The sequence below is a fragment of the Colius striatus genome, chromosome Z, assembly GCF_028858725.1.
Source record: "Colius striatus isolate bColStr4 chromosome Z, bColStr4.1.hap1, whole genome shotgun sequence".
In the NCBI taxonomy this organism is placed as follows: Eukaryota; Metazoa; Chordata; class Aves; order Coliiformes; family Coliidae; genus Colius; species Colius striatus.
The window spans coordinates 63,666,856-63,694,747 of NC_084790.1; the positions used below are offsets into that span (position 1 = coordinate 63,666,856).

General features: G+C 39.4%; 1 protein-coding gene across 3 annotated transcripts in view; it reads left to right on the forward strand.

Annotated features, from left to right (window-relative positions):
* The window catches only part of APBA1 (amyloid beta precursor protein binding family A member 1), a 92,280-nt gene extending 65,413 nt beyond the window's left edge, over positions 1-26,867 (forward strand). For 2 of the 3 annotated variants that reach the window (XM_062018060.1, XM_062018059.1), the window contains exons 4-12: positions 2,141-2,180; positions 6,262-6,407; positions 12,101-12,187; positions 12,777-12,962; positions 16,203-16,382; positions 17,353-17,565; positions 21,438-21,557; positions 22,190-22,330; positions 23,276-26,867. In XM_062018060.1, the coding sequence (XP_061874044.1) occupies positions 2,141-2,180; positions 6,262-6,407; positions 12,101-12,187; positions 12,777-12,962; positions 16,203-16,382; positions 17,353-17,565; positions 21,438-21,557; positions 22,190-22,330; positions 23,276-23,347 (1,185 nt within the window). In that variant the 3' untranslated portion in view covers positions 23,348-26,867. The remainder of the gene's footprint in view (positions 1-2,140; positions 2,181-6,261; positions 6,408-12,100; positions 12,188-12,776; positions 12,963-16,202; positions 16,383-17,352; positions 17,566-21,437; positions 21,558-22,189; positions 22,331-23,275) is intronic. The other variant, XR_009820839.1, reaches the window with a different exon arrangement.
* Positions 26,868-27,892: the final 1,025 nt, after the last annotated feature.

Sequence of the window (27,892 nt, forward strand, 5' to 3'; positions counted from 1 at the left end):
ATTTTGTATTATCAAAGGATAAAAAATCTTGTAACATGTATGTATTTGTTCCAGTCTATTTGCATTTCAAAAATAATGAAGGCTTTCAAAATAGTTAAGAAACTCATAGTTTGTCCTGTGCTAAAGCCATCAACAACAGATTGTGCCACAAAATTTTTGTCTGCTAAATCATTAGCTTATTAAAGCCTTAAGCTTTCTTCAGTACAGATTTTATCACTATATATGTATCCTAACTTTAGCAGTCCTCAGATATGGATAAACTTACCCAAAGGATGGAAACGATACACTACTCACTTCAGTTCTTAGGGTGCACTTACTTATAGTGTCTGAGCTGGTAAACCAGATTTCACAGAACGATGTGTCAGGCTGTTTGTTTCCCTCAGATAAACAATAATGCCTGCTTTAGTACTCGCAATGAAAGAACAACAGTGATAAAGCAGTGCAATAATTTGGGGGAATGACTTTTAGACATTAGTAAAATGGGGCTTTTTGTAATATAAATTTTATAACACTAAGTGGCAATGAGGTTAACAAGTAATAAAACATTAATGAAGTTGCTATTTCATTATTCATGTGTATGTAAAATTAAAAGGTGTAGGTTTCCTCCTATGAGTAACTTTACCTGTTACTTCACTATTCCTGTATTCTTAGTGTGAAGTCTTTCAACCTGGGTAATGAACACAAAATTTAATTTTATGTGTGAATTTTTGCAATGAAAGCATATAATGATGACAGTTTTCACCACTCTGTCCTGAAAAGATACTAAAATTGCTGAAGAGTTACTAAATCCGTAATTACAGACTTTGTGTTTACTCTGTATAGATTAAAAAGAAGTACTTTTTAAAGGCCATTTATATTAATGAGCTGTCTCTGATGTATAGGAGATTTATCCTTTAGGCCTTTCAGACTCCAGTAGTTGACCTTCCCTCTTAGCAGTACACCAGCAGTGATTATAAACAGTTGTTGAAGTCTGTATGGGTAGGTGATCCAGCAAAAAAATTCACCTGAGGAGATGAAAGAGCCACAGGTCTGAAAAGGCCTATCCGTTTCTTCACAGCAGTGTACATGGCTTTGGCAGTGGGAGATGATTGTTTACTGACATCTTTGTTTACACTAGTATAATTTCTGATGGAGAGCTTTCTTGGTTTTGCAGTACAACTTAGTCATTTTCATGAGGAATGACAAGTACTAAAAGGCTGTGCAGGCTCTGCAGTCTGTGTCAGCACCTTTTGTCTTTTTTTCACTAATTTTATTTTATAGCAAGATGGGCATCATTGGTTGAAAAATATTACTTGTTACATCCATTTTCTATTTGTTGCAATGCAATTAGACCCTTGGGGTTAGTCTTTCCTCCTCTCATATAACTGTGACTTTCCCTGTTTTTTTTCAGCTAATATACAGAACCTGTCAATTTGCCTGTCAGAAAGGAAATACAATGGCATATATTTCTGTGTATATTTTCTGGCAATATACTGAAAATTGCCTAAGATATTTTGCATTATTCTAATCATATCTAGATTTTCTTTTAATAAAAATCTTTACAATTTTACAGCTGCTGTTTACAGTTGTAGATTCATTGAAGTTTTGTAGTCCTCCAACTATGCAAAATTCTTAGCAACAACACATAGCGGCAGATATTTCAGCATACCTGTTAACATCTATATATCGCCACACAGAGTTTTCTTTGATGAATTTTCCTGTATGGTTTACATTATTGATTACAACAAAATGGTGAGTCTTACTGAAAATTGGAGCTTTCAGGTCTTTGAACTGTTAGCCACAGTCTTTCATATAGTGTTGCAGCTGGGACTAAAGTCTTGCTTTAGACTGTGTATTTACATTTGCAAGTCAGGGTTTTTTTAGTTTGTTCACAGTTAGTATACTGTCGAACACCAACAAGTAACTGAAAACCGGGCCTAGACTGTTACCTGATAGATAAAGACACAAACAGAATACATTGAATTTAACTCTAGTAGGTGCTTAGAGTTTGAAATACTAAATGTAATCATAACAAGTGATGATCTTCCTTTGCTAATAACCATGACAAATTTACTTTTGATTTTTTTTGGCATGGATAACTTTTTAATGCGTATCTGTGTGTGCTCTGTTCTGTTTGAAATCCTTTTTATCTTAATTGCAGTCCAGAAAAAGCTTGGCTTCGTTTCCAACCTATGTTGAAGGTAAGGTAGTTCTACAATTTCTGAATGTTTTTTTATATATCCCAAATGCTCTAATATTTATAATGTATAAAATTTTATTTTTATTTGCTGAATATAAAAGTTGATGGAGTTGGGTATACAGATTTAGATTAAATTGCATACAGTCCACAACCTGAGGTAAATCCTACTGTGCTGTTTCAGAAGCTCAGAAACATGGAGGTTTTTTTTTTATTTAGTGTTTCTTTTGTAATTTCGCTGTCAGTTCTGCTGGACTTTTTTATCAGTATTGTTTAAAAAGCCACTGATTTTTTAATGGTATTTACACAACACATATGAATGTGTGTGTTGACAATGAGAATAAGCTAGGCAAGAAGACTGTAGTGGTCTTTTCAGCACAAATTTCAATTGGCAGGCTCAATCTACCCTTACTTGGATTAATTAGCAGGATTGAATCAATTATCTTAATTGTCAGGCCTGCCAGAGCAAATCTACACTTCCTTGCAGCTACTTGTCTTCTAATTAAATAGTACTTCCTCTCCTAGCATTAAGGTTGCACTTACCAGTGCTGAATTTATTCAGAATGATGGGGGAAAGCAAGTTCCCTGTTACACGAACTGCTGTTACCTTTTGTGTGAGCCTGCATCCTGTGTATATAGGAAAGCTGCATGCCATAAACCCCAATTATTTTGTTATGAGAGTGTGACAGAAGCAGAAAATACAAAATGTCTTTAGGGTTTTTTGCCTCTGGCAGCAGTTGTTCCATACGCTTGATGAAATGCCAGGAATACAGTTGATGTGATACATCATTTGGACTGTCTTGGAACTCCTTGCATTGCTTTGCATTGTGCTGTGGTTAAACACGTGTGGTCATTCACTTTAGACTGCACCCTGGTCATTGATTTAGTCTTCAGTGTATAGGCTGCATAGTCTGGATTCTGTGGCTAGAATGTCAACTAATGTAAACTCCATATGTTGTTTTGAAACTCTCTGCACTTTGGAATTTTATGGCAATGAAGAATCTCTCTTAGAACTGAAATTCATCTCCTAGTGGTAGCCCTTTCCTTCAAGGGCTATCTAAAATAATCCTCCCCTCCTTAAAAAATAAGATTTTGTAAACTAAGATTTTCTTAGATCTTAATCCAGTGTAAAATTCCCTGAAATAAAAAATTTTCCATTTTAATGCACTAGCAGTCCAAGAAAAACTTAGTAACACTTATACTACATTCTCATTCAGGTAATAATTTCATTGTCAGAGGTAATAGGTTGGATAAAGTCTTAAAAAAAAGCAATACTTTCTGTATGTCCAGCTCTGGCAAAAGTAGAGCCCATAATTTTTTTTGGTTTAATATACTTCCTTCTGGGATTCCACTCTACAGTTTTGTCAGTCTACATTTATGAGGTTTGTGTTTTAATCAGAAATAGTTTTATAAAGGGTTTTATACCCTTTATAGTGAAGTGGGAAAATGGCCTTGACATGTGAAGTAACAAATTGCAACACTTAAATTGCTGTATGGTTTCAGAACTGGAAGAGTGTGCAAATATGTATGACTCCCAGATGCATTAATTTCTCTAGGGAAATTTTCCACATTTCTTTGGATCAGGTACTTGCAAGTGACTTCTTAATTTTGAAAGTTTTCCAAATATGTAGTATCTGAACAAAATCTGCACACTGGAGATGAGCGTCTTAAAATTATGATTCATAAGTTTTCATATTTTAAGAAACTGTAAAGGAGACAAGCTTGCTCATAAGATTTATGTATCTATTATTGTCTGTGTGTGTAGTTGCAGTATGATGTTTATCTCCAGCTCTTTCTTTTTTTGTTTTAGTCTTAATAATGACTTTCATTTCTTTGGGGACAAAGTTACCTATACTCATTCTGAGGGACTGTAAATATCTTCTTCTTTAATTGGCATTCTGAGTAATATTAAACTCTAAACCTCATCACCTTACACTCCTTGAACTAATAAAAGCTCAATTCTGATATTGTGGAAATTTTGCTTTGTTCTTAGAGGGGAAAAAAGCAAGCTTAAACCAGTTTGGGTTTTTTGTGATAAAATGTGGACACTTTTACCATTAGCACTCTTTAAGATGATGTGGATTTTTTCTTGTTTGCAACATCATTTTTTTTTCCTTGCTTGTAAGTTTACAAGCTTCTTAGGTTAACCACCCTCCGTTTAGGATCATGACAATTTTAACATACAGGAAGATGTAAAATAGAATGGTTTTTCATATACAGTGTTTATATTACCAAATTGCCAAACACTGAATGCTGCTTTGTAAGGATTTGCATTGTTGGGTACTGAACACTTGACCACCCTCTAATTTTCCACAGAGCTTGATGGGAGTCAGATCCTTAAGAATCTATGGGACTAAGAAGTATTTTGCCAACAAGAGAGCCTGTACTCTGTGTATCTAGCAACATTTTTATTTAACTCTATATTTTATCTCAGTATCCTTGTTAAGGCTAAGAATGATTTTTAAAGGTCTGTGGCATGAAAATATGTTGCTTAATTGAGCAATCAGTCTTCTTTACAAGGGTAGAAGTGTTGTACCTGTAAAGCATTCTTTGCAGAGATTCCTCTGCCTGTTGTACTAACTGCAGGTAACACACAAGTGAGCAAGTGACTGATGACTGTTACTAAATTTCACCCTTTCTCTTTCTGTTTGTGACTTTTTGGTCTCAGAATTGCAAGGCTGGTTTTGGTAAGTGAGGGGTGAGCTGAGTAACCGTGTCTATCACTTTGTAACAGTAAAAACTCAGAGATTAGTTTGCTTCAGGATAATACCTGCCCATGCAAGAATGAGGTATTGTTAGAGACAGGCTGGATTAAGAATTACAGCTTTTGCTAGGGAGATGCTTGATTGGGTTTCCATGGCAAGGAGATGCCAGAAGCTCCCCCGTGTCCCATAGAGCCAATGCCAGACACTGTTGACCAAGGCTAAGCCCACCAGTGATGGTGGTGGCACCTCTGGGATAATGTATCTAAGCAGGAGGGAGTAAGACATGCACAACAGCAGCCCAAGGACAGGGCTGAGAATAGGTGAGAGAAACAGCCCTGCAGATGCCAAGGTCAGTGCAGAAAGAGGGAGAGGAGATGCTGCAGGTGCTGTAGCAGAGATTCCCCTGCAGCCCATGGTGAGTCCCTGCCCCTGCAGTCATGGAGGCCACGAGGGTGCAGAGACCCACCTACAGCTCAGGGAGAACTTCACGCCAGAGCAGGTGGATGCCCAAAGGAGGCTATAAGCACCCCATAGAGAGCCCACACTGGACCAAGTTTGCTGGCATTGTCTGTGACTTCCATGGAGAGGAGCACATGCTGCAAGTAGATTTTCAGTTAGGACTTGAGACCTCCTAGGAGACTCACACTGAAACAGTCTGAAGGACTGTGCCTCATGGAAAGGCCCCATGCTGGTGCACTTCATGCAGAACTGCAGCTCATGGGAAGAACCCCTGTTCACAAGGTTCCTGGAGGACTATTTCCCATAGGAGGGACCCCATACTGGAGCACGAGAAAAATGTGGACCATTCTCTTTGCGACGAGGAAGGAGCAACAGAAACAATTGACCATAACCTCCATTTCCCATCCTTCTGTGCTCCTGGCAGGGAAGAAATAGAGAAAACCTAGGAGTAAGGTTAAACCTGGGAAGATGAGAGAGGTAGGGGGAAGATTTTTTTTAAGGTTTGGTTTTATTTCATAATCCAACTCTGACTTTTAATTGGCAATAAATTAAACTAATTTCCTCAAGTTGAATCTGTTTCACTCGTAACAGTAGTTGCTGAGTGATCTCCCTGTCAACTCATGTTAGCTCATGTCTCAACTCATGAGCAAATCATATTTTCTCTCCCCTGTCCACCTGAGGAGTAGGATGTGACAGTGTGGCTTTGTTGGGCACTGGAAGTCCAGCCAGAGTCAGCCCAATGTTGAGAGCATTTGCTTGATGTTTTGTACCTTTGAAAATACTAGTTGCTGTGTCATCACACCAAACCGAAGCATTCCAGATGAGGATTTACTGTCATCAGGTGCCTGAGGTTGTCAGAGTGCTGCTGTTTTGCTGTGGTTCAGTATGATTTTCTTCAATGATTGCTTTCCTGTATCATAGTTCCTGGACCTTGTGATCCTGAAGACTTAATTGATGGAATAATTTTTGCTGCCAATTACCTTGGCTCGACTCAACTCCTTTCTGATAAAACTCCCTCAAAAAATGTGAGAATGATGCAGGCTCAGGAAGCTGTCAGCAGGATCAAGGTGAGGAATAACTACTGCTTCTTCTCATGTGGGTACCTTAAGGTTGTGGATATTAACTTCTTGCATGTACAGTAGTTTTTTTCCTGGGAGGTTATCTGTGATTTCACAAAGGTTAAGTGCCTCATCTTTCTTTCTGCAAAGTAAGTCACATGTTTAATGCTGCTTTCAGAAGTTACCAGGTCATTTTAATTCCATACAGTAATACTTGTGCCATGTACTCCAAGCTGGAGCTTGAAGTGACTGGTGGTCTATGTTATATATTAGCTTATTGTTGAGGGAAAACAGGTTTACATATAACTAGTAAGCACTGGAGCTGCTTTTGGCTTAGCCGTTGATGGAACTGGTGCTGTGGTAATGTCTCTGGTTATTTTTGACCCTACTGTGGATATTAGTTTCTCCACCATATAGCAGTTGTGAGCTGATTTGAAAATAAAAGAAAAGCCTGTGAGGATATGAAGGTGTGTGGGGAAAAAAAAAAATTATCCTGGAATCTGTTTGGAAAACAGAAATGCCCACTGATGTCAGTACAGGCTGCAACAGGCAATGGGCATGCTGCTGTACTGTAAGTCACAATAATGACATTGTCAAATGAAGTTAAGGTGTGTGGATGAAGTACTGCACAGCTGTAGAGGATGCTGCAATATTCCCTCTACCCATACCTAACTGTGTGGTAGACACACAGCTTCATCCCCTGCTAGTTCAGCTAACCAACACAATCTCATCTGAAAGTTTTCCTTAGTTTAATGTTTGTGTGTTCTTTCGCATGGTTTATTTTGGATTCCAACTCAGACTCTGTGTGCAATTGCATAAGAGAGAGAGGAGGAGAGACAGCGAGTTATCAGCAAGGCTAATAGTGCTATCTATTGAGGTTGGCTGATGCTTCCTGCTGTTGTACTACTTTTGATGTTTTCTATGCCAGGTGTTCAATTTGATCTGTGTATGAAACTTTCACAGCAAAGCTCCAACTAGAACTATTGACCTTGTCTCTGAAAAGCACTAACACTCTAGCATTTTAGAGGAGGAGGTATGTAGCTTGTTACAGATAAATAATCTTCTGCCATCTCTGTTGAAGTTCCTACAAACTTAAACAACTACTGAACCTTTTGAAAAATAATGATTTTTCCCATGTTCATTGGAGACTCTGGACTCAGTGACATTTATTGAGAAGTTTTTTCACTCAGCTCTCTCAACCCTGGCAGGGCTTGGTGGGTTCTTTCCAAAGAAAGACAGTGAAGACTTTCTCTTAAGAGTCTGCTTCTTTCCTGCTCTGGGTGCAAGTAAAGCTATGTGTCTCTCTTTAGTAGTCCCTGTGTTTTCCATCCTGAAGCTTGGCTGGATGGTAGAAAAGTTGTCTGATTTGAATGCACAGGAAACTAAAGATGAGATAGAGAGATAAATAAGGGCTTCAGTGAGGCTGAATCTAGGAGGGATGCATCACTGGAGGTTGAAAGGAAAGATTGGCATTATCTATCAGAGGCGAAACTCAAGCAATGTAAATATACGTCCTTACATGTTAGGGCCTTTGGCTTGTTAGAGTTGATTTTGGCTGATTTTATTGCTGATTGCCATTAAAGCTAAACTTTTTAGTGAGAAATTAGTTACAACAGATAGAGTTCCTGCTGACAGATTCATCAGTGCGTAAAATGGCCCTTGGCTCAAATGCATAAAATGTCACTCGCACAGTGACTGTAACACTTGTTCCTTACTTATATTTGTTTTCAGAGTGTGTTAAGTGTTGCATATGGAACATTTTTCTGTAGTTAACAAAGTTTATGAATTAAGAATGAGTTTTTTTAAAATTACAGACTTGAAGAGCATTAAAAAGGGAGAAGAGCTTTGTTTAAGGCTTGCTGTGTACACGTTCCTTCCGTATGAGTGTGTTCCTTTTTAATTTAATAATCACTATAATACCTTTTTAGCAGAGTGTTCAGACCACATATTCATTCATGTAGAATATCAACAAACTTTGAAAACAGTTCTCCATGCCTCTTCTTTAAAATAAAAGTATCTCTTTGGTTGAAAGTGTAGGAGTTGGGGATTTCTTGTTTAGGCATTCATCTCTGTGAGATCCGACTAAATTAAAACTGACACACCGCTTTGAAGGTATTCATCAAATTAATCATTTCTTGTTTCCACTAGGAGGTACTTTTAGTAATAGAAAAGCTGTTTCACCATTTTCAGACTGTAGCCTCATTTCTTCAGATAGCACAGAAAGAAATACCTTTTTACATTTTACTTGGAGTGGACCCATAATGCTTGTAACAGTAAAAAAGTTGATGTTCGTGGCTACAGTTCACAGCTGATCTGTGCTGCTAGGTTTCACATGTGTACTAACAATTAACTTTTGTTTTAATTTTTCATCAGCAGATTTGAGCTGTGTCGCAGCTTTGAACGCTTTTTAATATCAACTGGTTTAATTACAGAATGTAATTAAGGTGGAACTCATATTTGGAAACAGTTTAATATTTCTGCACATTTTGTTCACTCAGTGTCATCTGGGTGTTCACTAAGTTGTAGTGTATTTTTTGTATAGGTTAAATGGCTTGGGTATATTGAAGACATCTCTGAAGCAAAAGTGGAAGCTTACTGTTTTTTAGCAACTTTTAGCTTTGGAAATTGCTACTAGATACACAGTTACATTTCATTTAGTTAAATGGAAAGCTTGGACTCTGTATAATTTAAATAAAAACTACTTTGTTTACATTAAGTACTTTGTGATTTTTTTCGAAGAATATAGAAATAATCTTTTGATCTAGATTAGCAAAATAACATGGTGATCAAGAGGATTTCTCTGATAAATTTTCTTGCATAGAATTATCCTAATTTATCAGGTTTATGGACCATAAATTCTTTTGTTACATTTCTGTGCAGTATTAAATCACTTGCTCAAAGTTTTTATTCCATATCATTACCTTAGTTTTATGAAATATTTGACAGTCATTCTTTAAAAAAGTAAATTACTGCTACCTCAATTTCAAGAACAGAATTTTCAATAAATTGATAGTATATTTTGATAAGTCTTTGGGTCTGCATTGTTACCTCTAGTTCAAAGGCCTTTTTTTCACCTCTTTTTCTTCTTTTTATCCTGTGTTTTTCTTATTTTGTGAGGTCCATCATTCTGTAAAGTTGGGGAGGGGGGAAATTGTCTGAATAGGAGCTTGATTTTAGAAAGCAATTTAAATGCTCTGTCTCATTAGTGTCTCCCCCTTGCCCAGTATGTTGCAGCAGCAGTTATTTGAGATAAGTATATTATTTCTGAGTGTCATGGTAAAATAATATAAATGAAGAGCCTACAACATGAGGAAGTTCTAATTGGTTTTGCATTAGTTTGCAATCACCAGATTATCAAATATTTATTAGTTTTAAAAAGGTGACTAAAAGCTAGTGGGAGAATGTTGATGTTTGTAAATAAGCAGCATGGTCTAAAGTTCCAGTAACTGCTTTCAGACTTTAAACCAGACAGATTTAAGTCATGAGTGTCAGTATAAAATGTTTGATGTATCTTGTGATTCAGGCCTCCCTTTTGTTCATCATAAAGGTAGTTGGGTTTGAGTCTCAAAGATGCCTGCAATAGTAAGCCCTTTCCCCACTACAGGAACACCTGTTAATTTATTTATCTAAAGGGTTCTTACTGTTGGAAGTAAAAGGATATCTGTCACTTCAGTGAGTATTTGTTCCGTAAGCAGGTCCATAAGTTCAATTCACCTTTGAATTAATTTTGTCATAGTAGTAGCGCATAAGGAATCAATTTGTTGCAATGAGTTGATTTCTCTCTGGATCTAAATCAATTAATCTATTTAATGACACGAGACCCATTTTCAAGTGTTTTTGAAACTGAAGTACATCTCCACCACCTTCTTGAAAGCAATGTGGCAGTATGGTAGCATATTAAACCTTTGTGCAGGTCTCACAGGCAAATATGCTGTCGAGATATGCAATGCCAACATTGCTATGGGTGTATTTTCACCAAAGGAGGGGAAAATGGGGGTGAAAGTTACTTTCTCATGTTGTTTTTCCAGGATAAAGTAGTGTAGTTTTAGATAGGTTTGTTTTTTGAAGACTGTTGAAGAGTGAGAGCATTAGGAAACTTGAATCTAAATGTTTTAGATCTTAAAAGGATGGAATAATAATGGTTAAAATTATTCTCTCACACTTTACACTGGTGTTACTTCAAAAGAACTACATCATGGTTTACACAGCTGTAAATGAGAGGAAGAATTTTTTTTTTCCTTTAAAAAAAACAACCAAGAACCCCACCATCCTACCTCCCACCCCCTTAAAAAAAACCCCTTTGTTGGTTGTCAGTAACATTTTAATAGGGGAAGGTGGGGGAGGGATCCTTTCGTGTTCTTCCTGACTCTTCTGGTGTGGTTTCTTTTCATTTTTTTAAGTACTTGTAGTAAACATGAAAATTTCAATTTTCTTTTAAACCCAAAGTGAATGGGCAAAATGAATCCAAGCAGGGATTAATTTAGAGCAGCTAGTAGTCTGTGAGCCCTGGCACTAGCAGGCAGATTCCTGCTTGAGTTGGAGTCTCTGTAAGTCCTTCTCTAACTATTCTCCTGTCTCTGTTTGTTCCATGCTAAGCAGATGGCCCAGAAATTAGCCAAAAGCAGGAAGAAGGTGCAGTACAAACTCCCATCGGCTTGATGTTATGCCTGTTCTTTTGTTTTCTGAGAGTTTTTTTGCCTTTCTTTTGACTTTGTGTTTTATTTTCTGCATCCAGCAAGGGTTTTTTAGATTTATTTTTGAGCCACCATGGAAGTTGACATTTCTTGAAATTGGTTGCCTGATTGACCATTTTTTGTTGCTTGTCATTAGCCATTTCAAGTTAGAAATGAGTAAAGATTGGATTTGTCAAATGGTTACTACTAAAGAAACAGGACCGATGTGGCAAAGGTTTAACTCCATAAAATGATAGGCTAAAATTAAGTGTTCTTTTTTCATCTTTCTCTAAGAGTGCTTTGTTTGATTCACAGATGTGTCAAATTGCTGGATGCAAAAAAAGAAAAAAGTTTATGTGTATACACACAGTATTACGCTGAGATTGACTCAGTGCTAAGTTTTGTTAATGGAGTTTTTCAGTATCTTTTAACAAACCTAATTTTTTAAAAAATTACAAGTGTTTGCTTTCTGTTAACAAATATGACTTCTACAGTGGGTTAGTGCTTGAGTGTTATGTTGTCTGACTGTGAAGGTCTTTTCACCAGAACTGCATTACAAATTGCTGAAACTGTATCCACCAGTGGTACAGGTTTGTCAGTTGGTCTTGGCAGTGACTGTTAGCCCATATAGAATTTTCTCAGGCAAGAGGTGCTGTTAGGCCTTTCAATGGCTCATGGGAAAAAGTTTTTTAAAGTGGTGTTTGTTGTGCAGCGAAAATGAGAGAATAATTTTGATTTTCCTGAAACTTTCATCTAGTTCATGTTGCAGTGGAGCACAATTCTACTGAATCAGGAAAAATACTAGGGAAGCTTTTCTACGGTTAACAATTTTTCAAATAATATCCAATTCACTTTCATATGTATGTGTATAGTTTCCATATCTTTGTGTTTAGCTTCTGCAGTCTAATACTCTATCTTTGCATTGCTGTTCTGGTGACCATGTTTTAGTGCACCCCTGTTCATGAACTAACATTACTATTAAGTATGTTACCTAACGTATGTGTTTGACTCTAATCCATTTATTTGCAGGCTCCAGAAGGTGAATCTCAACCCATGACTGAGGTGGACCTCTTCATTTCTACACAGAGAATAAAAGTACTGAATGCAGACACACAGGTATGACAAAAACACTTTTGTCAGTGTTGCAGTATTAGGCTACTGAAGTAGATTTCCACCAGCCTGCCAAAATTTGTTCTTCAGAAAGTGCTGGCTCTTGCATTTAATTCCAGAGTTTTCCTAGTAAGAAATGTTCAACAGCTGTGCAGTTACTGTGGTGTGCCTGACAATAGAACTGATTAGGATTTGCAGGTAAGCAAATTGCAGTCAGCTTATTTCTTACAAGATGTGGTGCATCAAGTATTGGTTGTGCCCAGAGCAGCCCAAAATATTTGGTTGTGGTTATTTGAAGTTCACAGTCTTTTGTCCATACATGGACATGTCCATGCATTCAGGTTCTGATACTGAGATCTTTGCCTGCTTTTCCACAGAAAACACAGCTTTAATGTGTAAAAGTCACTCTTTGCTTTAGTTTTGGAAAGTGAAGGTCTTGTTTTCTGTTTCATCTCTCTTCCTGTGTGACAGGTATTACAGACTTCACTTAACATCAAGGTCTTATGTTGCCGTTGTTTGTTTTCATAATAGTTTTAGGTGTGCAAGAAGAACTTTATTGAAACAGCTGCTCATGTTGGTTTTTTGTGTTTCCCAGGAAACCATGATGGACCATCCCCTGCGCACTATTTCTTACATTGCAGATATTGGAAACATAGTGGTTTTGATGGCTCGTAGGCGAATGCCACGGTCTAACTCCCAGGATAATGTGGAAGCATCTCACCCTTCCCAAGATGGAAAGAGGCAGTACAAAATGATTTGCCACGTCTTTGAGTCCGAGGATGTAAGGAATTACTGTCTTGTCATTTTCTAGGGGTGGAAGTGTAAGCACATTTTAGTAGGCTTAAAGTTGAAGTTGGTCCTGTTTGTGCTTTAACTGCAACCAAATATTTAGTCTAAGCAGAGGAACTTGCCTTCTGTTTGCATGTTTGGACCTGATGTTTTACTCAGAAAATAGTGATTTATATAACTGCTTCCCATTTTTAAGCTCTTACAGTGCCTTCCAGTAACAATGAAAGAAGGGTCCAGTTGCTACAGCTTACAAATACCACTGGAGATTCCGCATGTGAGAGTGAAAGTCTCTGGGATGTCCAAGATGCTTATTTTCCTAGGGAAATTCTAATTCCAAGTCTCCTGTCAAAGACCAATCTGTACATATTAGAAAGGTGATTTTTGTTTTGGAGGTAGAGGAGAGTTGTATGGGGGAGTAGTTGCCGACATCATTTCAAAAAGCCAGCAGAGAAAGTTGGTAAATCCAACAATCCTGAAGTATGCTAAGTAGAGGCACAGCTGAGTACATTTTAGTCTGTGGTGCAGATTACTACTGCCTTATGTAGGACCTGGTGTCTTGTCTTCACAATCAATGTAACTTGCTTATAGTGTGCACTTTTTAAAGTTCAGCGACTAAAAGGTAAGATCAAACACATCAGATTGAAGTGGCTAGGTATGTAGTTGTCAGGATCATAATCTAGTTAGGCATAGTCATTTGTGAAAATTAAAAAAAAATACCAGTTCTAAGCCCTCCTAACAGTAGAATGTTACTTCAGACATTCAGATAACAGTTTATTGTAAAATGCTGATGTGTGTTCCAGTCTACCTTGTACCTGGAAGAACTTTGAGATGGGAAGGTTTTCTTGAGTAAGCAGCTGATTTTATGTAATGATGAATCTGTTCTAAGCCTGTGTCTGGATAAATTATTTAGTATATGTACATATGTGACCCACTGGTGAGATTAATAAGCAAGGAAAAGAGCAGTGATAGAAGTAAGTTTCTACCAAAATTTTGACAGCGAGCAGGAAAAATTGTGGGTTCTTTTTTTTCCCAAAATGACATGTAAGCCAGTGTAGCAAAGCCTTTTGAGAAAATGGTGTGAAAATTAAAAGAGTAGCCAGTGGTCTTTTTGGCTTAATGTCACTTGATATCATGCCTACTTTGAGGCTACTGTTGCTGAATTTCAAGTCACAAGTTGCAACCATGCTAGCTCTCTTACAGGTCATTTGAAAAAGCAAAAATTGATTTGTCAGATGCCAGAGGCTTTGGCTTATCTTCCTTCAGTGTGTGGTGCTCTGGCTATGATCTAGACTTCCTGGAGCTATTTCCCAGGCTACTGTTAATACTTTGGCTAATTGGAATCTATGCTTGCTTTTGAGGACCTCTGACATTACTTTCAGTGGTCTGTTTGGATCAGACCATATTTGTGTCAGACATGATCCTCCCTATGCCATTAGATACTGTCCTGGACCATACATGCCTGTAGATCCAGTGAAAGCATTGCTTAGGGATATGCTCCGAAGTTGCAGGAGGTGATATCAGTTCTCCTTAGTCCTGGTATAGTTTACAAATAGCTTGCAAAATTTGTCTCTAATACCCAAATGACTAAGAAAGAGTTAGAATGGAAGACAGCAAGATCTTGTACATCTGGTGTAGTAGTACAGCATGTTTGTGTTACAAAGCTCATGTACGTATCATTGTTACCTTTCCTTCTTCCAAGACATTGTCCTTTTCAGCACCTGCAATCATGCTGCTCTCATCAGCAGGTTTAGTGCTAGTTTGAGTTGCTTTAACATACACTCAACTTTTTATTTCAGGGTTGGGAGCCTTTCCTAAAGGACCAAACTGAACTTTAAATACAGTTGGTAGGCGACATGTATAAAAATGAACCTCAGCAGTATTCATTCATCACCCAAGGCCTGCCTTGTCAGTTGTGGAGCTCTTCTCTTCCCTCCCTTGGACACAGCCAGCACTGTGCTCCAGGGGACTGTTTTGGTGCACATCATGGCCAACTCCTGTGCACTATGCAGTCCTTAATCCAGTTTTGCACAGCAGTCTTCAGCACCATGCTGTGCTGCTTTCCTCTCCTGTCCATTACCTGTCTCTTACTGACCATGGTCACTGCCTCAAAGGGAGGCATTCCTCTGGTCTGCTGTTCCCTGCTGCCTCCTCCACATTACGTGACACCAAGCTTTCTCCGTGTCTGCCATGCACCCGTTTTGTCTCCCAGTGCTGCAAATGTAAAACAGTTCACAGTGGAAGCAATGCAGCAGGTACAAGAAGATGCACACAAATGGCAGGCTGAGAAGGAAAGGGGAAGTAACAGACTCATTGGAGCTGGAGGGAGAGAAACAAGAAATGTAAGAGAGGGAGGTTGAAGGAGGTAGCAGAGTGGAGAGTCAGGTGTGTTTGACCATTTCCAGGCCTGTATACAGTCCCCAGTTGCTGCCCTTTCCCTCTTTCATCTGAGACTGAGGTAGGAGCAGCCAATATCCAGTGATAGAACTAGAGATAATGGACAAGAACTGGAACACAAACACTTTTCCTTAACTTAATGAAAAACTTATTTCATGTGAGGGTGAGGGAGCCCTGGCACAGGCTGCCCTGGGAGGGTGTGGAGTTTCCTTCTCTGGAGGTTTTGCAAACCCACCTGGACACCTTACTGTGTGACCTGATCCAGGTGGACCTGCTTCAGCAGGGCCATTGGACTAGATGATCTCTAAAGGTACCTTCCAACTCCTACTATTCTATGATTCTATGTAATATGGACATGATGCTTTTAAAGGAGGGTGAGGAAAGGAGGGAATACCCTTTTAAATGTCATTGTGTGTTTTCTAGTAGACATTTTCATTTTCACTTCTGGCTTGTCAGAGAAAAGCATTGCCTCTGCTAGAAGGGAGAGCCATCTGGGATCTGCACATGTGGGAAGAATCGTAGGTGTGAGCCACAGTCCCTGCAGTGGGTATATCTTTACTTGTATATTAGCAGCTGTTACCTCTGAAAGGATGGCTTTATTTATGTATCCTATTTATAATTGCTTACCAAGCTGGATTCATGCACATGTTGACATTTTTGGGGTCTTCTAAATTAATTTGTAAAGCACAAATATTTTTTAGACTGGATTGCAGTAGCTTGTAGTTTCAATTGAGTTGATATCCAATTTTACAGTATAATTTTAACATAGAAAATGTCAGTGGGAAGACGGTTAGAATGTTTTCACTTTTTCGTTTTCTCTTCTCTGGGAACTCTCCAGGCACAGCTGATTGCACAGTCCATAGGTCAAGCATTTAGTGTGGCCTACCAGGAATTTCTGAGAGCAAATGGAATCAACCCAGAAGACCTTAGCCAGAAGGAATACAGTGACTTGCTCAATACCCAGGACATGTACAATGATGACCTGATTCACTTCTCCAAATCTGAAAACTGCAAAGATGTATGTATCTTGTTTTGGTTTGTTTTGTCCTTTTCCTGAAGAGCATTAAACTGCTGTGTACCTGTTGCAGACCCATGCTGGCAGAAATCAAAATACCGTTAATACTTCCTATACATTACCTCAGTGAGCCTATAGTATCCTCCCAAGTAGGACACCTTGTCACTAGTTCTGTTTCAAAGGCAAACAGTGAACCTAAAATTTATCAGCAGTGAAATGATTTACTATCTGTTTCTGTTCCTTTTACTGGACCCTTTTCAGCCATGTTTGAAAGTGAACTTCAACGGATTAATACATTTGTCAGAATACTGTAAACAGTATAAAATTTATAGAGGCACAGGTCTTTGTGAAAGCGACTGATTACAAATTTTAAAGAATTAGATTTGTTGAAAGGATTTGCAGCTTGGTTAACAGAGATGAACTAGTGCACCACTGGAACACACAGGTGGTGATTTTCCAATCCACAGTCATAAATTCTTGCAGTCACTCCCTCTGTGTCTATGTCAGACAAAGCCCTTGGCACCAGGACTTTTTCCACTCCAATTTCTTCTGCAGAAGAAAGTTTTCATAGTAAGCAAAATCTGTATTATATAGTGCCAGTTATTTTGAGTTTGTATACAAATGAAATCTAGTTAAATGTGTACACTATTTTGGTTTGCCTTTGAATTGGGAAGGCAGGTGGCAAGTAAGGAGTATGTTTGTTGATTGTATGAATGTTGGCACGGGGTGAGGGTGAGAGGTGTGTTGATAGTCAGTGCCACAGATGTGAGGTAGCTTTTTCTTGAAACAGGCTATTCAGAGGGGTTGTGGAGTCTCCTTCCTTGGAAGTCTTCAAGACCCACCTGGACATGTTCCTATGCGACATGATCTAGGTGAACCTGCTTCTACAGGGCGGTTGGACTAGATAATCTCTGGAGGTCCCTTCTAACCCTACTATTCTATGATTCTATGAAACACTTTTCTTATGACACAGGTTTTCATTGAAAAGCAAAAAGGAGAAATCCTTGGTGTAGTGATTGTGGAGTCTGGCTGGGGATCCATTTTGCCTACAGTTATCATCGCCAACATGATGCATGGAGGACCAGCAGAAAAGTCTGGGAAGCTGAACATAGGGGACCAGATCATGTCAATCAATGGGACCAGTTTGGTTGGTTTGCCACTGTCAACATGTCAGAGCATTATAAAGGTAGGGAGAACATTTCTGGAGATTATGTATTTTAAAGGAATTACATAATAGGTGAGCAGAATTATAGAACATTCTTACCAAATGTTTGTATAGCACTTTCCATTCCATGATCTTTAAACTGTAGTGGAAGTTATGCTACACCAATTTCCTGACTCCCAGAAACTGAGCTACACCATTTACTTGTGTAGACAAGGGCTCAGTGTAGAACTTCACTCCATAAGAGAATATTTTGTTCAGAAGGAAGACACTGCCAGAAACACTCTTGAAGTGACAAATGGAGGTACAGGTACCTAACACTATCCTAGGCCCTATTAGCTGTTTAAATGCCTCCTGCTGTCTGACTGAAATAGAGCTGACGCTTGTGGTGGTGTTGTTGTTGTTTGTAACTACTGTTAAAACCTTTAAACTCTGAATTATAGATGTGCTTACCTCTGTAGAAACTTTGCCCAAGTTATTGAAAGTATGGTGCTCCTCTTTCCTGGGCTAAATAGGATATCTTAATTAGAAGAGCTTTTGTCTAGTTGTCAGAAAAGTATGTGTCTTCAAAAAGCACACAGGCAGACTGGAACTGAGTAGTGTCTGGGGTAGCTGTACCATACAAGGGAATGGATATTTAGACATCAGAGTTGTCGTGGTTTTGCCCAGCCGGAGCAAAGGGGGAAAAAACCCGCGACTCCTCCCCGTCCCCCTCCCAACAGAATGCGGAGGGGATCGGAGAGGGAGGAAAAAAAGTAAAAGAGCCCGCGTAAGTTGAAGTAAGAACAGTTTAAAAACTGTTCAAAAATTGAAGAGGAACAACCATAACAAAGACGAGGGGATATTACAAAGAAAACTGGTGAGTGACGCAGCTGCCCACCACCCGGGACCCGACCTGAGCGACCGCTCCGGACTGGCGACCGAGAGCCCGCGCCCCCGGAAGAGAGCGGCCAGCCTCCACCTGTACCCTGGGCATGACGTTAGGATGGCATCGAATACCTGCTGGCCAGCCTGGGTCAGCTCTTCAGGCTGTGCCCTTTCCTGGTTCTCATGGGAATTCACTCTATCCTGGCTCAAACCAGGACAAGAGTTTAAAGAGCTGGAAAGGTGCATCACTAGATGATGTCTGAGATGAAGCTGTATGAGATTTGTTATTTATCAAGGCAGCCCCACAAGAGCTTCTGGAGATCATAACATGTAGACACATAATGTAGCGCTGGTGACATACTACACAGAAACTCTTCTCTGATTTCTAGGAATATGCCTATATAACTTACATACTTAGTTATTTAGACAACTTTCTGGTAACAAGTTGTATTATGGAATTCCTCCTCTTTTTTTACTAGTTATTCTATACTTTTTAAAATTGCAAGGTAGATTTTGCATTTATGAAGTAGTTTCTAAATTTTTTTCTCTATGGATTGGTCTGTTAATACTTGAACTAAGAAGTTTACTGTAAAGATTTCCCATTTTGGTTTCTGAAAATGTTAATGCTCTGATGCCTAACTCACTGAACCAGCTGTTTTAGATTCAATGAGTAGAAATGATTGCCTGGAAGTGTAGCATACTAAAAACATAACAAAAGTAGTCTTACATTTCGGAAGGAAGGAAGGAAGGAAGGAAGGAAGGAAGGAAGGAAGGAAAACAAAGTTTGTGCCAAGATCAGTGGAACAAAACTCCCTGCAAATTTAGGCTTTTTCATGTTAGCCGTGCTTGTTTCCTATCTTACATCAGTTTCATTTTTAAAACTGTGATGAGTTATGCTTCTCTAACTCAGAGCCTTTTCAGGTGGAGTTTTGTTGTGCTTCTCTGTACTTTCTCAAAACAGAAATAACCAGCTTCGCTCTTTCCTTGTTTCTGCAGACCTTTCTTTTCCTCGCTGGTAGTTACCACTGTTGCCTTTTTTTTTGTCTTTCTAAAGAGAAGATAGTCTGTATGTTTGCAGGGCTTCATAACCATGCTCTTGAAGCAGTTCATGTAGTACTTCTGGTAACAAGCATATGTACCATTGAATGATCTAAACACACATTTAATTATGGCCGAAAAACCTGAGCATTTCAGATTTCTGCCATAATGACTCCTATGAAAAGATGAGAATGTTTTATAGGTAAGAAGAGTATCTTGCAGGCACTTCAAATAAGATAACTCCAGTATTATGGATGTAACCTCTGCTACTAATTGACCATAAACCAATTGCAAACTGACAGAGCTCGGAAGAAGCTTTCCATATGTGGTGGTTATTCCCTAATTGCATTATGTTAGTCGTGTCTTTTCCAGAAGCATCTGGTCCTGGCTAGTGTCAAAGCAGACTCAGGGACTAATAAACAAATAAGTCGGTCAAATGATGCAATTTTTTTGTTTCTGATCAGCACATATTACCAGCCTACATAGTACTGGAAATTGGCCACTCTTTAAATACATGTGCTTTCTGTAAAATTAGAAAATTATTTGTTGGGGGTAACATTACTTACAATGACATACAAGTAACTTACACATTTGCCAGGAAAGTAAGAGCATAATGATATCAGCTCTGCTGAAGGCATCTAACTTGAATGAACTCAGATGCTTGAAGTTAGGCACCTAAATTCCTCATGTAAATGGGCACCTCTTAGATTTAGAAGTCTGAGGTACAAGTCTCTGAGACTTCTGAGTAAACGTTGTACCCATAGCTTAGTGCAGGTTAATTAATCCCTATGTGTTGTTGTGAGGACCTGCATATAGAGATTGAATGGCCCTTGGACATGTGTGGTGTGCATCTAACACCTCGTGTGCATCTAACACCTCTCCAGAGTGGAGGAGTCCATAGTCATGGAAGAGATGGAGTTCAGACCATTTTTCTGCTGGGTAGTGGCAGTTCCCACGGCCACGTACTGTGTCATTTTGTGTTCACATGCCCCTTCTCTTAGGGCCACTTTCAGAGCTCAGCACTGTGTGGAAGCAAGGGTGGCCGTTTCCCTTGTGATGATGTGTTTCTTAATGAGAATTTTTTTAATGTATTTATTTATGGCTGATCTATTGTGTGAATGAAGCATTTCAGAACGACATTCTAACAAATCTCCAAGTGCTCTGGATACTTGAAGTTGTAAAAAGGGTCAGATTGCTGTTATCTGTGTTTTCAAATGTCAGTTTATAAGGAGCCATGCAGTCATAGAGTCTCTGAGGCTGGCAGTCGCCGCTGAAGCTGGTTGAGCCGAACACTTTGGTTCAAAGTAGAGCAAGTTGCTTAGGGCTATGCCCTCTAGGATTTAAATAACTCCAAGGTTAGATACTACTCAGCCTGTCTGGGTAATCTATTCCAGTGTTTTGCCACCTTGACAGTGAAAATTAATTTTCTCCCTTCAGTTTTCTTCTGGTGGCAAGGAGCTCATGATGAATGTGATACAACTCATCTGGAAGGGAGGAGGAACAGAAATTAGGAGCACTGCTTATACAAGCATGATATAAGTGGGACTTGCCATTTGCTTGACAGAATTGAATATATCTCATTAGGGAAGCCACTTATTTGTAACACTGTTAGCTACTTATTTAAAATTCTAATTCCCAATCACAGTCATTGGCTTTTATGGTGAGCTTCATAGACCTGTTTAGTACTCCTTTTACACATCATTTGTGTTATCAAATGAAGAAATTGCTGACAGGAAGCTAGTTTTCTTAAAACAACTGTCTTAGCTTCTTGGCAAGAAAAAATTGGTATTTTGTTGCTCATTCCACTGAATACTCTGATGTTTCTGTCTGGCATTCAGTGATCAGCTTCCCTAACAATACATATAAAGACCTGTTTATTCAGGGCTGTTCCTATGTCAATGTTTTAACACATTGTTCTCCTTCCATGGTGCCGATGTCAAATGTTTCACTCTGTCTTTGCTAACATTTTTCATGGTGGTTTCTTTTCATAGGGTTTGAAAAACCAAGCCCGGGTTAAACTGAATATAGTTAGGTGTCCTCCAGTAACCACAGTCTTGATCAGAAGACCGGACCTCAGATATCAGCTGGGCTTCAGTGTGCAGAATGGGATTGTAAGTAGCTTCCACACTCTCTGGTTAAGCCTTAATATACATGAAACTTCTTATCCATTTGTGGACAAGTTTGCGTGGGAAGAGCAAAGCCTCTATGTTCTTTTCTACAGTAAACAGGGCTTTGAACATGTGTTATATCTAAGACATAAAAGCTGAGTTAACCAAAGTTACTTTTTTGTCTTTGACTCTACTTCACAACTTTAGAGTCAGTCAGAGGAACAGAAAAGCTGTATTTTGTGTTAGAGAAATATAGAGAACATGTAGGAGAAGTTGCTTTCAATCTGTGTCCTTCATGTTTCAAACCAAGCCATTGCATTGTCTCAAAAGAAAAAGTCTGTCCTTGATCTTCTTTTGCTGTAAGACACCTGTACCCTTGAGCATTTTTAAGCTGTAGTCCTTCATACACTCTTAAATTTCCAAGGCACAGCACATGTGACATATAATCAGCCTTTTCTGACAGTTGTTTCTGTGCTTGGAAGACAACATCCAGTAGCTGTTTGTCGCTTACATTTTAGAATTTGTTGCAGCCCTCTGAGTTCAAATACAGACTTACAGTTTACAGGCAAAAATGAGGAATCTAAAGCCTCTTTTTCTTATCCACACCCTGACAAATTTGTCCTTTCCCATTCCAGATCTGTAGCCTTATGAGAGGAGGTATAGCAGAGCGAGGAGGTGTGCGTGTTGGCCATCGGATTATTGAAATCAATGGGCAGAGTGTTGTAGCAACACCCCATGAGAAGATTGTTCACATCCTCTCAAATGCTGTTGGTGAGGTAAGAGCAGGCAGCGTGTCTCAGCAATATACATAGTTTGTCCTCGTTACCAGTAACAACCAGTGGAAACCAGTAGGAGGTGATGACCCTCAAAGGACTGTACTGGAACCAATAGTTTGATATCTTCACCACTGACATAGACAGTGGGACTGAGTGTACCCTCAGCAAGTCTGTGGATGACAACCAGCTGAGCGATGCAGTTGATATGCTTGAGGGAAGGGATTCCATTAGAGGGACCTTGACAGTCTTGAGGAGAGGGTGCATGTGACTGTCATGAAGTTCAGCAAGGCCAAGTGCAAGGTCCTGCACCTTGGCTAGGGCAGTCCTCAACATCAGTACAGGCTGGATGATGAAGGGATTGAAAGCAGCCCTGCAGAGAAGGACTTGGTGTTACTGGTGGATGAAAAATTGGACATGAGCCAGCAGTGTGTACTTGCAGCTCAGAAAGCCAACTTATCCTGGGCTGCATCAAAAGCAGTGTGTCCAGCAGGTCAAGGGAGGTGATTCTCCCCCTCTGCTCTGGCAAGTCATACCTGCAGTGCTGCATCCAGCGCTGGGGTCCGCAGTACAGAAAGGTGTGGTCCTGTTGGAGCAGGTCCAGAGGAGGGCCACAGAAATGGTCAGAGGGCTACAACAGCTCTCCTGTGAAGACAGACTGAGAGAGTTGGTATGTTCAGCCTAGAGAAGAGAAGGCTCTTGAAGAGACCTTACTGTGGCCTTTCAATATATAAAGGAGGCTCCTAAGAATGATGGGGAGAGACTTTTTACCTACGTGTTAGTGAAAAGACAACGGGCAATGATTTTAAATTGAAAACAGGGTAGATTAGATTGGACATAGCAAGATGTTTTTTATGACAAGGGTCCTGTGTGACCTTAGCTAGCTGCTTCACCAGTGTTGTAGTATGCAAATTAAGAACATTGATTAACTTGCCATATTTCCTCTAGATTCATATGAAGACTATGCCAGCTGCCATGTACAGACTGTTAACTGCACAGGAGCAGCCCATTTACATCTGAAGCAGACACCTCACCATCACAATGTGCATGGAGGATGCTTTTTCTTGTTAGTGCTTGTCTCTATAGTGCTGCATTTCGCTGTGTTCTCTTTTTTTCTCTCTCTCTCTTGTCCTCACAGACGCAAAACACACTATCTCTCTCTTCCTGCTTCCTCTTCTTCCCATAATTTTGCAGTATTTTGTAAAGGGGCAAAGTATATCTATGGGACTGTTTTGAGTGCATCTTTTCACAAGTGAAACTTCATGGCAGTTCCACATGCAAAGCCGGAAAATAACAGCAGCATTGTTCACAGCAGGATTCACAAAGAAGATTGTCCCTGCCTCATGCTACATAATCAGTTTTATCTTTGTGACTATAATTTGACAGAGTAAACTAGATTTTGCTAAATGAAAAATGTCTTTACCAAACACATAAAGCTATAAGGTGCAAAATATTCTCTTGAATATCCTGCATGAGACTTTGCTTTTCTTGCCTATTTTCCCACAGGCCTCGAGCTCGGTATTAAAGGTTTGCGTTTGTAGGCAAAGTAGAATACCAAAAGGATAGTTTTGCCCTCAGGAAAAATTACCTGCTTCCTAAGACTCAGTAAATGCTGCTGTTGTAAAATGGACTGTCTGAATACACACCTTTTAATTCCCCTCTGTCATCTATTTGTCTTGATTTGTCATCTGTTTGTCTCAAAAGGTACTCTGTGAGTTGCTGAAACCTGTTAGGCTTGCATTGCTTACACCAACTAATTTGGGAGGTGTTTTTTACTGCTGCCTCCCATTCTCTTCCCCCAGGTTTCTAACTCTTTGTCTTCTTCTACTTTGTTTTTAAATGTGTTTTAAACGTTTTATAGTCCCTCACCTGTTTTAGAGGTTAAAGGAGAGGGAGGGGATCTTTAAATATCTACAGGGGAAATTGTAAGAGTCTTTCCTGAATAGCTACACTTTTTCTAGACTCTTAATTCTGAATTTGGTGCACACAGTCATGTGTGCCAGTGTATATAGACATTTTTAACATTGTGCTTGCTATTTATGAAGTTTGAATATAAGAGATCTGCAGAGTATTCTAAGTGATTTTGTTCTCTGAGCCAGTTTTAACATATATTTTTGTCCAAAGAACTGTCTAATTTTATCAACTTTCTCTTTAGTTTATGGTATAGATAACAATGGAAGGGATGAGGTGGGGATAAACTTATTTATTTTGCTATATAATTTAACTTGTGATTTTTTTTCATATGTATGGCATTTAAAGGAGATATGAGTATAATATATGCACTTGTATGAAGATGATAAACTCTATGGATGTATGAAATCTAGGATTTGATTGGCTTGTAACTTGCATGCTAGAGACAAAAGGGGGAGAAGGAGTTGAATTGGGTGGGTTGTTTTTTTAAGAGGAAAATAAAAACAGGCAGTGGCTCTTCTGCCTAGTGAGAGGAAAATTCTCCGTTCTCTGTAGTTGCTTTTTACCAGACCTGTGTACTGGTGTTTATGCTGAAATGGAGCCAGTCCGGGCTAATACGTTGATTTCTTTTGATGAAACAGTTTGTACTGTGTTTTACTGTGATAGAAAGGCTCAGTGAGAGGAGAACAAGAGCAGGCCACAGACAGCCATGCACCACTTCTGCTTTGAAAATGTACTGTTGGTCATAGTCGCTTGTTTCTCAGTCCTTGCACAGTGGACTGTGCCGCACAAGCATTGGTTGCAGTCCAGTGCTGATGCCTCAACACGCCGACAGAGGCTGCTGGGAGTGGGCCTGTGCGTGCATCCGCACACTGGCGCGGGCGCTGCTGAGGGGCGCGGAGCACTCTGCTGACAGTGGCCCAGTTACGGCCTTCGGGACCCATGGATATATCCCGGGGCTTGCTCAGAGCTGCAGAGTAAACCTCACATTTCCGTGGGCAGTAAATATTTCAGGGAGATGATGAAGTGGTGCATAAACTATTGTAGTAAGTGAATATGTTTTAGTGTTGAGTTTAATATATGATGACTTGTTTTTATTGCATTTCTTGTTGTTAAATAATTTAATCCAAATCTCCAGAATAGCAGATTGCACAAGAGAGCGGTGTTAGTGTTCCAGGTTAGTATTTACCTCTGCTACCTGACTGATGCACTTAGATAGTGAATGACTTGTGAGTATATAGTTTAACTGTAGACATCTAGTTTATGATCATTTGAACTTTTTTTTTTCCCAGAGTTTTCCATATATATAGTAATATATGTAAATATGATATATAACCATGTACAATTTAGAAAAAATATATACAGTGCAGCCTTTCCATAAGTTGCCTGAGGAAACTTAATGAACTCTTGAAGACACAGATATTGTGCTTCTGGTTCCTGCTATGTTTACACCCTCAGCTTCACTTGTTTCTGTGGTCATGTCCAGCTCATGTGGTGGAGTCTTTAACTCACTTCACTGGGAAATGATGAAGATCTGAACATGCAAATGTATCTAGAGATAAAAAAGCTGTTTCTTTGAAAATCTTGCAACCAAGATGCTGTGAAGTTGCTGGCACGTGAGTGCTTGAACAGTTCACAGTAAATAGGTGCTTAACATTAAGCAAGTGAATAATGCTTGCAGGATCAGAGTCTAGCAAAAAAAAAAGATATTTTTTTCCAGTTACAGCATGTGTGTAAGGTTTCTAACTGGGAGGTCCACCGTGTATGCACACTTCTGGTAACAGTCTTGTAAACAATCCCATTTTACTTTGTAAAAGGAGTTTCAAGGAGCTCAAAAGGGAAGGCTGGCAGTTCTCTAGGCTTCTGCAGCAGTTCGTTGGATTACATAACATGAATTTCTAACAAATCCAAACTGCTGGTTTACATTCCTCCTTCAGTGACAGACCTGGATTATTTTTTTGTCCATGCTGCTTCATACAGTCTAATTAATGCATCAGTGTTTACATTAAGGGTGAAACATCCCTTGTATTTTTTTTCTCATTGGCAAGTTTCACACATCTGTTTTCAATCGTGTTCAACTTTTCAAAACTTAATGGGGATTTCCAAGTTTGCTTGCTTTCCTTGTTTTCTAAATGAAATGTATTTCTAAAGACAGCAATGTGGTTGAGATCTCTTGTACATATTTATCTAGCGCAGTACTTAGACTATGAAGTTGTACTATTGTTCTGTAAAGAGGGTGAATAGAAACTATTGTAAAGCGTTGGGAAAAGTATAGTATTGTATTTGTAACGATATTGTTCTTTGTAAACATTTAATGATCTCTATATATAAATATAAATACATATATAAATACATGTGAGCCTGGAATGTTGATACTGCACATCTGCTGAATGTAATTCCTCTGATGTTTTTTTGCCACAGGTCTGTGACTCCTGTTTTGAAGCTGCAGTGGTTTGATTTGGGGGAAAGGGCAGTGGGAAGAGGAGTGGGCCTTTTGTTTGGAGTGGGGCAGGGTGGGAGGTTTCTGTCCAGCTGTTTTGTTGTGATGTGTTTACTGTGCTACATTCCTTTATTTAACAGAGTGCTAATGTCTGTAAGATTTACAACAATAAAATACAAAACAAAAATACCTCAGAAAAGACTGAGAGTTTGCTCCCACCTATCTCGGGGTTGGCATGCCAATACTGAATGCATGGATGCTGGAACCTGTCCGACCTTCTCTTTTGCCACTTAGTCTGGAGTAACATTACACGTGTTTCCGCAGATGTGAAACAAAGCTATTGTTTTTAAAACAGTGTTATTTTCAAGTAATGAATGACACCAGTGCTCCTAAATTAAGCTGATTCCTTATCTAAGGTTGCATCCTAGGTTTTACCCTGTGAAATGTCACCATGTTTGCATCTTCAAAAAAATACATTATTTCAGAGTACCTTTCATGTTACAGAAATAGCATCTCGATGTCTGCATAATTTATTAAATATAGTCTTTTTTTTTTTCATAAATGAGGCCTTGCTAAAAATTCTTCACACTTAGTAACATTCCTGCAACCACTGTTTTTCTTCAAAGGCCATCATCATGAACTGTTAGAGAGTAGTGTAGGGGAAAGGGACCTGGGTGTCCTGGTGGACAGCAGGATGTGCATGAGCCAGCAATGTGCCCTTGTGGCCAAGAAGGCCAATGGCATCCTGGGGTGCATTAGAAGGGCTGTGGGTGGTAGGTCGAGAGAGGTTCTCCTCCCCCTCTACTCTGCCCTCGTGAGGCCACATGTGGAATATTGTGTCCAGCTCTGGGCCCCTCAGTTCAAGAAGGACAGGGAGCTGCTGGAGAGAGTTCAGCGCAGGGCCACCAAGATGATGGAGTGGAGCATCTCCCTTATGATGAAAGGCTGAGGGAGCTGGGGCTCTTCAGCTTGGAGGAGACTGAGGGGTGACCTCATTAATGTTTACCAATATGTAAAGGGTGGGTGTCAGGAGGATGGAGTCAGGCTCTTCTCAATGATGTCCAATGACAGGACAAGAGGCAATGGCTACAAGCTGGAACATAAGAAGTTCCAAAGAAACATAGGGAAAAGCTTCTTCACTGTGAGGGTGACAGAGCACTGGAACAGGCTGCCCAGATGGGTTGTTGTCATGGTTTAGCAAGGAGCTACTTTTG